This window comes from Chanos chanos, chromosome 10, assembly GCF_902362185.1.
Source record: "Chanos chanos chromosome 10, fChaCha1.1, whole genome shotgun sequence".
Lineage (NCBI taxonomy): Eukaryota > Metazoa > Chordata > Actinopteri > Gonorynchiformes > Chanidae > Chanos > Chanos chanos.
The window spans coordinates 24,266,856-24,279,311 of record NC_044504.1 but is presented as its reverse complement, the minus strand read 5'-3'; the positions used below and the strand labels follow the sequence as shown (position 1 = coordinate 24,279,311).

Sequence of the window (12,456 nt, the reverse complement as noted above, 5' to 3'; positions counted from 1 at the left end):
GCACGATGACGTCATTAAAACTGGTGCCTCGCACTGGCTTTACTACAAACCTGCCGATGCGATAAAAACCATTCAGATATATCGGACCCATTCACACTCCCTTTACAAAAACACACCGAGGAAGAGGTGGTCAAGATGAGCAGACGACGTCACTGTCAAAGCTATCGTTAACATGTGTATGAATAAACACTTCTGGTTTTACTTTTCATTCTTAATTAAATCAGATATCATATTTTATAGGGTGTAACTTGTTCCTGTCAGCGTACATGACAAAATATGTGGGAGAAACGCTTAAGTGGCCTGTGGGGTTTTTTTTAGCTGACAGGATAAATAAGCATCTCTTTTTAATAACAAAATATATTTGAATTTACTACTGAATTCAAGGCGTATTCAGCAATAAATGCAGTGTCTCATTACGAACTATATTTCCCTCTTACACATACCTCATGTATAAGCAGTGCAAAGCGCCGTTGTCGCTGTGCACGCAACTGTGCAATTATGTATCCAAGGTCGACGTTTAAGACTTCACATTTTTAAAACATTTTCAACATATAAGACAACGTTTTCTTCCAAAAAGCATCTATATATACGTTAGTCAATTTTGGGGGGTGATTCTGTCGACGTGAAGATCCATTCATGAGACGAACCGTTGGTCCGTTCAGTGGTCAGTTCTAGACAATGAATATGCTACCGATTCGAAATCTCGATCAAGACCTCAACAGCAAAATGAAAAGAATATTACTGTCTGCACGGAACCCGTCTGGAGGCATCTGTGGTTGTATAGTATGGTGAATAGGAACATCAGACCTGTCTAGTCCGCTTTGGTGTTATCACATCATACTAATTTGAGGCTGTTTTTTTTCCTTCAGGTATTAAAAGGTGCACGCGTTGTGCACACTGGTAAACTATATCGCATACTTTTCACCACAAATCGTGGAGCACATGCGCATTTCCACACTACACATACCGTTTTTTACCTCGCTAGTTGTATATTGTGTTTAATAAAACGGCTTACCCTCAGTGTATAGGTCCAGATGGTTTGCGCTCTCTCTCTCTCTCTCTCTCTCTCTCAGCGTGTGTGTGTGTGTGTGTGTGTGTGTGTGTACGTGTCGCTTTCAAAATTGGTTGGAATTGCAGATTACATTAGCATACCTTGCCTTGACGACTAGGCCAACTGGTTTGATTCTGCTAAAAAAGAGAAGGTTGTCATCTGTAAAGGAGCGAAGGACAGGACTAGTTAGGCTTTTGTTAAATACTAGGTATATATAAGACGCTCCCATCCAAGACAGCGGCCAGACCGACTCAGTGCCACTTATTGCTGTCAAAATGACCACGCATCCACGAGATCGCAGGAAAAGATGCTGAAAAGATACTTTATTAACTGAAGGTTTTCTCAGAAGTTCAAATGCGTGATTAAGTGGTTCATTTGATGACCCAGCAAGGTATTAATATAAAACTTACGCCCACAAATCTGTGATGAGTCTGTCAGTTAATCACTGTGATGAGTGAATCATACTCACACACACGTAGAGTTACAACCTACTAACAACAGATAAGCATTTCCATGTTATGTGACTTATCTAGTGTAGTGTCTTTGTAATGTAATGTTATGTATGCGTTTGTAACTGAGGAATGACATAGGCGGCAGTTCTGTCTCACAAACGACACCTGTATAGCAGTTATAACGTGCTAAACTGAATGCATTTAGGGGCTTATCTAAAACTAAATGTGCTGGAAGCAAAAGTGTTGTTCAAAGCAAATGCATGTGTGTATTTCAGAATTGGAAAGCGCCTTGGGTACAAAACAGCTTACTCGTTTTCGACTTGTAATACGATACATTTTTGCGAAAATAAGATTATACGAAAATAAGAAAGAATTTCCCAGTGGGTCTACCTTCGTTATGGCTAGATACTTGCGTAGATTCTCCTCCAGTGGTCCCTTTGAAACCCGTATCCAGGTGCAACCCGTATGGAAATGTATGAGGCCAATTAAGTCACAACGTCCAGTGCAGCGCTGCACCGTCATTTAACGGCGAGCTCACTTCACCCTCCCCGCAGAGTACACGGGCATCTGCCGGTGCATTTGGACACCCGTACGATACTGCACCGTAGATTCGCCCAGCCGGGGTGTCTAACCTTAATTCAACTGCTCAATCAAACATGATGTTTCGGTTCTATTTCTCTTGGGCTGCATTGACGTAAGGCAAATTTGATTCGCCAACCTACCAGTCAATCAGTGTCGTAATTTCTTAAGAGAGCGTCTATTGGACAGATTCACGGCTGGCAAAAATGCACTCCATGGAGCAAATCCGCCACCGCGTGGCCAATACTGAAGAACTACTACGTCATCTCAGCACTTGGAAAAGACGGACATGTTCGTTTACAGTAACATAAGCATGCATACATACTTATACCCACCCCGCCCCCCCCCCCCCAACACACACTTACACAGAGTTAAGTTAAAGACGATTTATTTTCAATATTTAATTGGAATATGGGCTGCAGTCTCTACATAATAAAATACAACAAATCTGAGAAAGAAAAAGGAGAAAAATCAATACAATTTTCTGAATGTACAAAAGGATCACACACATACATACACACCCCTGTGTATTTCTCATACTGCTCTCCTTCACCCCTGCTAAATTTTTAAGTGGACACTGCAGCTATCTTTGAGGGAATACCATAAAATTAACAGAAGACAGGAGACAAAAAAGAAAAATATGTTCCAAGATACAATTTCTCCACCAATTTTCCTTGCTCTTACTAACTAAAACTCAACATTCAATGAGCATTGCCAGAAATATTCGATTTAAATTTGAGGTTTGTCTCCATGCCTGGACCAGTGACACCATGCCTGACTCCATTTCATCAATTCAGTCTCTGATAGGAGTTGTAGCTACAGAAACGGTTCACATTCAAACAGACATTTAGCACTGGAATTGGTATTCTCAGCAAATGAAACCATATTTCAGTTATTTGTATATTTTTCTAACAAGATAAACAAAGAAATGTATAAAATTAAATCAAACAAAAACTGAATAGAGAGGACATAAGATTTAGTTTCAACTGAGGGCTCAATTTGATGTCATTGCATTAAGAAAATTATTTCTTAAAAAGGCAGGGAACGAAAAAAAAAGGACAGATGGAGAGAGATGAAATAAAGAAATAGAGGGAGTGGGAAGATGGGAACAGCAGGGGTGGTGACGGCATGGGGAGGGCAAGTGGGCGTTGACTCAGAGGAAGTATGGCGTTGTTGTTCTGGGAGGTATGACCCTCTCTGAATCGGGCACAGCACGGAACAGTTTAGGCTCACGGGTATTGACGTCCTTGAACACCATAATGGAGGCGATGTTACCGCAGCGATAGCAGTAATTCGGCGCGGACCACACTGTCACCAGCTTCTCATCAAACATAAACTTATATCCCTCATGGACCAGCTGATGGGCTCTGCATATGAGCTTCAGGTTATTTATGTGGACAAACTAAACAAACAAACAAACAAAAAAGGAAAAGGTGGGGAAGAAGGAAGGAAAGAGAGAGACACACACACACGGAAGATTAATTAGTTCAGTGTATTCGGGAAAACACCCCACAAATTAGAGTCTTCAAATCTGGAAGCAAGAGTGTTAGAATGTGTGGCCCTGTTTGGGTTTTCCATTCAATAAATTACAATCTGAGATTATTTTATCTACATTTTTAGACAAGGAAAAACTCTGAATTACTGCTAAAAATAAAGCCAGTATGAAACAGGGTGATTACTATGGGAACAGTATAGGTTTTACCTCATTGGTGACTTTGGCACCAAAGAGCCAGCCAGCCCCTCTGGGACTGATGGCCCATGTGTCCACATCCTCTGGGTCAGACCACACCAGGTCACAGAATGCCCCCTTGTGGGGAATTTCCTGATTCCGTTCAATGGTGCGAATCTGATCCAGGGTCTTGATATCAGGGGAGAGGCCACCGTGCACACACAGGATCTGTTCATCGATCAGCTGAACACAAAAGCACATTTCAGCGTTACCAGAGTGCTGCTGTGAAAGTATGTTAAAGCCTGAGTTAGGCTTAGCTCTTCACTTAAACCAGCTCACAAAATACCCGGGCACTAATTCAATCCAATAAGAATTTCTAGCAGGAAATGACTGATGGATTGATGGTCCACAACTAGTGGTCAGACGGTGTGAAATGTGACATTTAGCGATTAGATATGTAGCATTTACAGAGGGGTGAGAGGGTACTGTAAACTCTCATTTGCTTGAGTATAAATCTGATATTGCTGAAAACACATACACAAAGAAATGAAACATCTACTCACAGCAGCGACAGTCAACATGTCAAACACTTTAGTGCAGTACCGCCAGGCATTGGCGTTCCCGTATTTAGTTTGGCACTCATCTGTATGACACAACACGAACAAGACACAAACACTCTGATTACCAAGTGTAATAGCTTTGTATTGCATGATTCACTGCAGTGGACTAACACAAACATGACGCATCACATCAAAGCATGGTAAATAAAATAAATAAATGTGTACACCCCAACAATGACCACCCTCAAAAAAGAACGGAGAATGCCATTAACACAAAGATTTATTCATTGAGCTGCGATTCTCATCCAGAATTACTTCGATTTAATTCCTATATCAGTCACAGCCAGTGCAGTCTTGAGGCATAAGACTTTGCACATTTGCTCACCGTAAAAACCGTAGACCTGAGTGATCTGTCTGCTCTCATGGTTCCCACGCAGTAGTGTGATGCGATCTGGCCATTTGGCTTTTAATGCTAACAGGTAAGTAAATGTCTCTAGACTGTAGTATCCCCTATCCACGAAATCGCCCTAAAGCAGGAGAAAAAATTAAAAAATATGCATCTTCATACAACACAGACAGTAAATTAACATTCGCAAACTTGTTTCTGATTAAAGTGAAAATTATGGTATCTGTATGACATTAAGCCAAAAGCTTATGTCAAATAAAAAATTGTATCAATCTACATACATTATGGCAAAAAAATCCTTTTACTGTAGGCTTACACTATGTTAGCGATTTTCAAACATTTTGCCCCCTTTGGGCTGCCCCCTTTAAAAACAACAGCAATGCTAGTATTTCAAGTCAGTAAGAAAGATGCGTACTGCAAACTGTATGAGAGAGCAAACAGAAAACAAGACACCACATTTTGCTGGCCTTCCAAAAAACCACGCCCACAGTCTTACCATAAAAATATAGTTTGTGTCAGGAACTTGTCCTCCAGTTCTGAAGAGTTCACAAAGGTCATAAAACTATTGAACAGAGAGGGTGACATGAGAAATTCCAAATAATATTCCATGTGTCAAAAATACTCCATGTCAATAGAATGTGCAGAATATCACCAGTGGAACCCCCGAGTGAAACTGTGAGACTTAGAGTATGTAGACAAACAGAGGTACCTGTCCATGGATGTCTCCACACACAGTGACTGGAGTTGATACTGGCTGAACATTTGATTCCTCTAGTAACAGGTCGCATACATAATCACACAGTCTCTGTGAAGACAGCACGCATCTTACAGTTATACGACAGGTAAATTGACCACAGCCGCGACCATCAAACTCACCAAGGCCTTGCTGGTACCTCTGCTACGTCTAATCAATGTTCGTCTGGGTTTCCATTAAAACAGTCTTTTTTCGATTTTGCAGAAAATGTGACTGATATTTTCGTCTTAGCAGCAACGCTACTTACGCCACTCACACCTCCTAACATGTTTTGTGGGTTAGAGAGTCAAACATGGGATGGGGACGAAATTTCACCTAGTGACTATCCACAGTCATGATAATATCCTCCGCTTGTAATAACAACTAAATAATCCACTTACCGATAAAAAGCGACATAGTCTGTTCGATCAAGAGGTAAATTAGTGAACTCTGACCACAGTCTAACCTGTCAACAAATACTTAGGTCGACTGATCATATTAGATGCAGGGGAGTCGGTCGGCTACGCTAAGCCTTCCTTCATCATAACTGACACTGAGCTGGTGTGGAGGTTTACATTTACTTCCTGCAGATAAGAGTTTCTGGATCGACAGCACAGTTCGGGGGAGTTGAGCAGCCAGTGAAAACTGTATCTCTTTACTCTTGTGTATGGGTTAATATCACTACCTCACTTGATGCTTGATGCTATGCTAACTCATTGGCTAGCTGCCTAGCTAACTAGTTTGCTTGCTAACCTTCCGCTAAAGTGAGACAACTAAGAGCGCTACATTATACTTAATACACTCAATTCCCTGAAGTATTGAAAGCAGCTGGGATTCTGACAAAATTGTAGGGATAAATGACAATATTACTGCTCACCTTCAAATCGTTCTCTGGTAGATATTTGCACTGTCTTGCAATCTCGACATACTTGTCCAGATCTAACGGCGCCATTTTAAGAATAACAATTGCTGTGATAGCAGAAAGGAAGTCTGTATACGTCACTAAAAACAGGACTGATAGCATAGAGTATGTGCAAAATTGTCGATATCTAAACTATGTGTTCACGTTCTCAAAGATGGTGTTAAGATCTGATAAATTGCAAGGCTAATAGCCATCATGACTACCTGCATGTATCACGTTCGTGGTGATGAAACAAACATGAACGGAACATGGACATACGGGGATTCATCTAAGTTTAGTTTTTTTTTCAGCTTTAATGAAATAATTATACAATTGTTATCCATCTAAAACGAAAAAATGCAGTACAACTTAATATTTTGTTCCATGGCCTGAATGAAGAGAGAAGGAACGCTGAACAAAACTGACGTTTAAGACGTTTGAGTGTCAAAGACAACAAAGACATATTTATGTCAGACAAAATGTGCGCCTCTGTGTTTGTATACTTAACTCGTTATTTAGTTAGTTAGCTATTTTTGAAATGAATGTTATTTATTTACACACAGTTATAGTCTGTCTGACATGTAACAGAATTAAAATTGTGTAATACGGGTTTCAGGACTCCCTTTTCGTAAACTTACTGCTTTCTCTCTCTGGTGCATCAGTTAGGTTACGTTTTCAACTTCAAAGGTGTGCTTTGAAGCAACATTGGATATCGCACCACAAGAGAACAACCGACAGAGGGAGTCCTTGTTCACAATGTCACAGAGAAGCATGACCAGTAACATCTAAACGTGTACTGCGGCTTTGACTGAAGATTCTGTCTTTGAAAAGAAGCACGGAAATCCTGCATTTGTAATTAAAAGGTATACACGTGACCTAAAAGGCAAGATTGATGCTAATGCAAACTTTCACTGTTTTCACAGTTAAAAACGAACAGCTATTCTATTCTATTCTATTCTACAGAAAAGAGAGAGGTATAGTGTTAAAGTCTCGATGTACTTTCATCCACAAGGTGGCGCACTTGGTTGTAATACACAGTTTCCTTCTTTTCTTTTCTTTTCTTTTCTTTTCTTTTGCTTTCACATGATTAAGATTTTTCTCCTAGTCAGCAATACTGAATGTATAGAAATCATATGAATATATGATGCTGATCCTGATCCTGATGCAGCCCTTAGTTTCAAATCCAAGATTGCTTGCGGATCTCATGGGATACGTTGGTGGCTGATGGCCGTAACTATGTTTTGACATCTAAAATTGTCTTCAGTTGTCATAGAAAATTATTTAAACAGTGTGGAGAGAGGATTCTGTTTGAGCTCAAACATTTGCTGTTTCAGAGAAAGCACCTCACACAAAGATTAAAGATTAGAAACACCCTGACGCTTCCCAACAGAATTACTATTGGTTCAAGGACACGTCAGTCAATCGATTAACCACTTAGCTTGCACATGTTTGATTGGCGGGAGTGGCTGTAGTAGTGTGGATGCGAGGTGACAGGGTGAACGTCAAAAAATACGAGTAAAGAGAAGAGGGTTACAGTACTCACAAGGCGCTGGGTTACTGGACGAGGAAGGGGAGAAATCACAATTACACGCTTTTGTCAAAGGAATACCAGGAGATTTCACATGGGGAGTTGAAAGAGCAAGGATGAAACATTGGTATATTATGTTTGCCTCTTTGGTCTTGGATATACTTTTGATTCTATGCACACCCGGTTTGTGTCACAGTGCACCACCGGGTAACGACAACAATGAATCGCCTGTCGCCAGACACACTCGTGCTGTCACGGATGCCCCACTTGAGCTTGAAGCTACAACTATGCCAAACTACTTGCCGGAGGATAGTTTCAGAGTCTCCACACCATCTACACACACTCCGGTCCCAGTAATACCAGTCAAGGACGCAAGTAGCTACGATAAAAATGGTCATTTGGACTCCGCTTCAAATATCACTCAAGCCAATTTCATCAGTACAACAATGGTACCAACAGTCAAACAAACAGAAACCACAAAACAAACAACTGAAACAGGATTTAACACTACAGTAAAACCTGTCTACACGTCCACTCCTTCACAAAACGATGTGGAAAAGCCATATACATCAAGCTCTTACAATACCACCTCCTGGACCAGTGTGCCACCTGTCCTGTCCACAGATAAACGTGAGTCATTTGGTAATGTAACTGGTAGAATGAATTACTGGAGAATAACATGTTAAATTTCGTCAAGTTCAGTGTTGTGACTTGTAAGAATCGCTGTCAGTGTCCCTCTGTGAAGCCAGCGTGTCATGAACTGGCTCATGGCAAGGGAAACCACACATTAGGTGAACCTAACATTTTGATACTGAAATGAATGGCAGTCCAGGGGAACGACGGTGTGTTTTGACAATTGAGAATTCGCCTTTATACCTTTAATACTGCATACTCTATTAGTTCCCAGGTAAATGTGCGAATTTTGTCACTTGTGCTTCACAAAGTGTGTGTACCTGAAAAATGGGACAGCGAGGTAACTACATGATGCAGAAATGTATTAACAGAGTATATTAGGAGAGGAATGTTGCATCCCGTATTGAGCTTCTTAAGTCTGTGTCCAGCGATATTCCTTTGTCGGGTGATCGCTTACCTTTCCCACAAAGAGCAAAAATATTGGGGGAAAAATGTCGAACATGCCCCAAAATTAGATCAGCGATGAATCTTAAAATATGTTGACTCATAGCCACCTGAAGAGAATATATAGCAAAATGTGTTTAAAAACCATTTAATGTATCAGATAAGAAGGTGGATAAAATCGTTTTAATTCGTTGCAGTGTTAGGCTAGATGTCTTTCTGGTATCCTTTGCCCTTGTGGTAAGTCAAGTATTTAAAGAGAATTATAAAGGACCTTTTAAGTTAACCGTAGAGACAACATATTTTGCTCTCTCTCTCTCTCTCTCTCTCTCTCCCTCCTCAGCTGCTATTTTGCGAGCTTCTCTCTCCTCTCTGTAGCGTTCTCCTCCTGTTTTTCCTCTATCTCATGTTGCTGTAGAGAGAACGTCGGATTTGTGGAGTTTTCCTAGCAATGTTTACAGGGGAAGTGAAAATACCGTGTTTTGACTTCGTGTTTTGATATTAACCGTCACTATCAGCGCACTTTCTGTTAAAAAATAAAGTGTCATAAACTTAATTTGTACACAAAAATGAGTGTTCGTGAACTGTTAGGTCCCCCCCTCTCGCGTTATTTTATCCGGTCTGCTCCTAAGAACAGGAGTCTTGGCTTACGTACCGCATTCCACTTTTCGCTAAACATGGACTCAGAACATACCCACTTCTATTAGCTGGACCAGCTTAAGTACACCAGTACAAAAGTGTTCACAGCCTTGACTACGGGCAAATACAGTGTCCACTTGTGTGTGCTAATGATCTGAAAAAGCCTTTCTAAACAACAGAGCCCACTGATTTGCTCTAATAATCTGAAGGCCTTCGATATCACCTCATAACCTGACCATAGACTTGTCCCCCCTATCCACTGAGGGTCTCTTTACTGGGTTTACTGACTTTGCTGTGGTTTGTGTATCTCTCTCTCTCTCTGTCTCTCTTTTACTATTCCTCATCTCGTCCATCTCGTCCTGCCAATCTTGGCGGCCCACCTGTTAGAGTTTAGGGGAAGGTCAAGGTTGAGAACAGTATGCGCTCCTGAGCCAGAGAGGATATTGGGACAAGTGAAGTGTGATGACTAAAACTCTGCAGTGTTTTTTCAGCGTAACTTAACACGCATTAGGAAGTTACAGTCTGCAAAATGGCCGAGCACAAAATGTCTCAGCCCCAGGCCTATGAAAACATGAGGACGGCACAGCAGAACAGATGAATAGCACTGCCCGTGCACAGGAAATTGCCTGCTTTAACCATGCAAGGATCCGGACCCACAAGACTAGAGCTGCAACAGACCATCGCTTTATTGTTAAAGGGGAAAAAAAAGACCTGTGGTTTTTTTTTTTCTCTGCAGCACTGTCTTTTTGAGTAGGTTATACGTTGATGACGTAACAGCAGGGGTTGTTTGGGATTTCTCTGGATGACGGTCAGTGAAATCATTTTAATGAAAAACAGCAATGTTGTATAGAAACGTAGGAGAGTTTTAAGCCAGAATGGAATGATTTCTTTTATTTACAACTTGCAATGTTTTTTGGAAAATCAGAAATATTTTCAGGAAAACAGGAGCGCTTTAAGGGGGAAAAAATTGCATTTTATTTTTTGCTGGCACACCAACGACTGTTACATTGCCCACTTCCCGAGTATTCTGTACAATACTCCATTCAGTGAGGGACCGAGAGGGTTTTCCATTGCCTCATTGCTCTAATGAAACTAACCAGGCAACAGCACGTTTGACGGACCAAAACTAATTTCCCACGAGGCCTGTAAACCTGAGCTGCAGGGCTTCCTCTGTGCTAGTGGCATATCAAAAAGCCATCAGAATCAGTTCTGATTTCTTCCTTTCCATCTCGGGAAGGAAAGCATCACCAGTCATTCATGTTTCCATCATTGTGTTTTCTCGATGCATTCCAACCCCCCCCCTCCTTTCTGTGGAGTCATGTGGATACAAACATGACGGTGAACAGATGGGATATAGTTGAAACTTTCCTTTAATGTCAGCAGCATAAATAAATCAGTATTGTTTTCATAATTTCATCAGTTTCAGTTCCCAGCATCAACAGCATTGTGAAATACAGAAAATATTTTGACAGTTGAAATGTTCACTGTTCAAATACAGGAGTTACCCAGTGATGGCTTTTCGGAAAACACACCCCTGCCCCAGGCTCTCTCTCTCTCTCACCCTCTGACTGGGGGGCTGTGTCTCCTTAAATGTCTCAGATATCTCCACAGTGTCTCATCTTATGCACCACTTGCTTGGCCAGTCTCTGCTGATTTCTCTGCCTCATTTTCTGTCTCCCTGATTGAGAAAGATACATCGCAGTTCAGCAGAAACAAATAATGTTCGCCATATGTTAAATAAAAAAGTGACTTAAAATACATAATGATATCAGTTGTTACAAAATAACTTGACAGGAAAAGATAATACTTCACTTTGTATAAACATTAGCTAGCAGCCAAAGGGAACCTTTCTTCTGGCCATTTGTTTTTGTTTTTCTCTCTGAGAGAATTGGGAAATCTCTCTCTCTGTTGGTTGACAGTCCTGTTCAAGTCCATCTGATGTCCTCTCTGACGTAATGATATTTGTTCTGATTTTTTTCTACTTTGTGTTTGCTTTCATGATGGTGTCTCTGTTGTTGTTCTAGATCATGTGTCTTTGTTGTCTTTGGTTGTGTTAGACCCAGCTCATTTTCATAGCAGACCAGATTTTCAGTTTTCTTCAGTACATCATAAACAGATTGCAGGTGCCCCCCTCTCTCTCTCTCCCTCCTGTCTTCTATCTCCTGTCTTCTATCTCCTGTCTTTTGTCTTCTGTCTCCATAGACTTGACTGTACAAAACAGTTTTATGCACTCTGCAATTCTGTCACATTATCAGGCCACAGGACAGGGCTGTGATTACACATGCTTTTTTCTTAATGCCTGTTGTTGTTTTCTTAATGCCTGCTGTTGTTTTCTCTCCCCTTTTCTCTCCCTCTTTCTCTTCTCTAAAAGATTTCAATGGCCCTGTCAGACTCAGAGTACACCAGCATTTTCATCTCTGTTTCTTTCTCAATCCCAGAATAGGTTACTGGGCAGAACTCAGTATAACATATACATCTAAAAACTTCCCCCAGTTCTCACTATTGAGAACTGGGGAAATATGAGACACATATGGGCACATTGGTCTGCTGTCATTATGGAAATGAAGACCACTCTGGAGTCCAGTGCATTCAAGGTAAAAGTGCTGCACACAATAGGTGTAGTCCAGAGACACACCCTTTTAACCCCTCAATAATGAACAAGGTAGAGAGGGAGTGTGTGTGAGTGTAAATGTGAAATTGTGTGTGTGTGTGTCTGTGTGTGTGTATCTGTTTGTGTGTGTGTAGGACATTTCGTACCAGTAGTGTTCAGCCAGCAGGAAAGACCTTTTGTAAAACTTTTGTGTGTGCTTGTGTGTGTGTGTGTGTGTATGTGTGTGTGACAGAGAGCATCAGACAAAATTGCA

General features: G+C 41.0%; 2 protein-coding genes across 3 annotated transcripts in view; one reads left to right on the top strand and one right to left on the bottom strand.

Annotated features, from left to right (window-relative positions):
• Window positions 1-2,463: 2,463 nt before the first annotated feature.
• Window positions 2,464-6,402, bottom strand: ppp6c (protein phosphatase 6, catalytic subunit). 2 transcript variants are annotated; one of them, XM_030785846.1, is made up of 7 exons: window positions 6,328-6,402; window positions 5,427-5,522; window positions 5,214-5,279; window positions 4,697-4,838; window positions 4,315-4,394; window positions 3,785-3,994; window positions 2,464-3,484 (listed from the first exon to the last, which is right to left on the bottom strand). In XM_030785846.1, the coding sequence occupies exons 1-7, from the start codon at window positions 6,400-6,402 to the stop codon at window positions 3,236-3,238; spliced, it is 918 nt and encodes a 305-aa protein (XP_030641706.1). In that variant the 3' UTR covers window positions 2,464-3,235. The 2 variants fall into 2 exon arrangements, with proteins under 2 accessions (XP_030641706.1, XP_030641707.1); XM_030785847.1 differs by lacking the exon at window positions 5,214-5,279.
• A 1,923-nt stretch (window positions 6,403-8,325) lies between these two features.
• LOC115823459 (multiple epidermal growth factor-like domains protein 9) overlaps window positions 8,326-12,456 on the top strand; it is a 51,366-nt gene continuing 47,235 nt past the window's right edge. Inside the window, exon 1 of the mRNA XM_030787509.1 lies at window positions 8,326-8,509. Coding sequence (XP_030643369.1) covers window positions 8,326-8,509 — 184 coding nt within the window. The remainder of the gene's footprint in view (window positions 8,510-12,456) is intronic.

Excerpts from the sequence above, each read along its gene's own strand:
- ppp6c (XM_030785846.1), bottom strand. The coding sequence starts at position 6,402 with ATGGCGCCGTTAGATCTGGACAAGTATGTCGAGATTGCAAGACAGTGC. Across the intron at positions 5,280-5,426 it reads GTGGAGACATCCATGGACAG|TTTTATGACCTTTGTGAACT; the intron begins GTACCTCTGTTT and ends TCTGTTCAATAG. Across the intron at positions 3,485-3,784 it reads GTGCCAAAGTCACCAATGAG|TTTGTCCACATAAATAACCT; the intron begins GTAAAACCTATA and ends TTGTTTGTTTAG.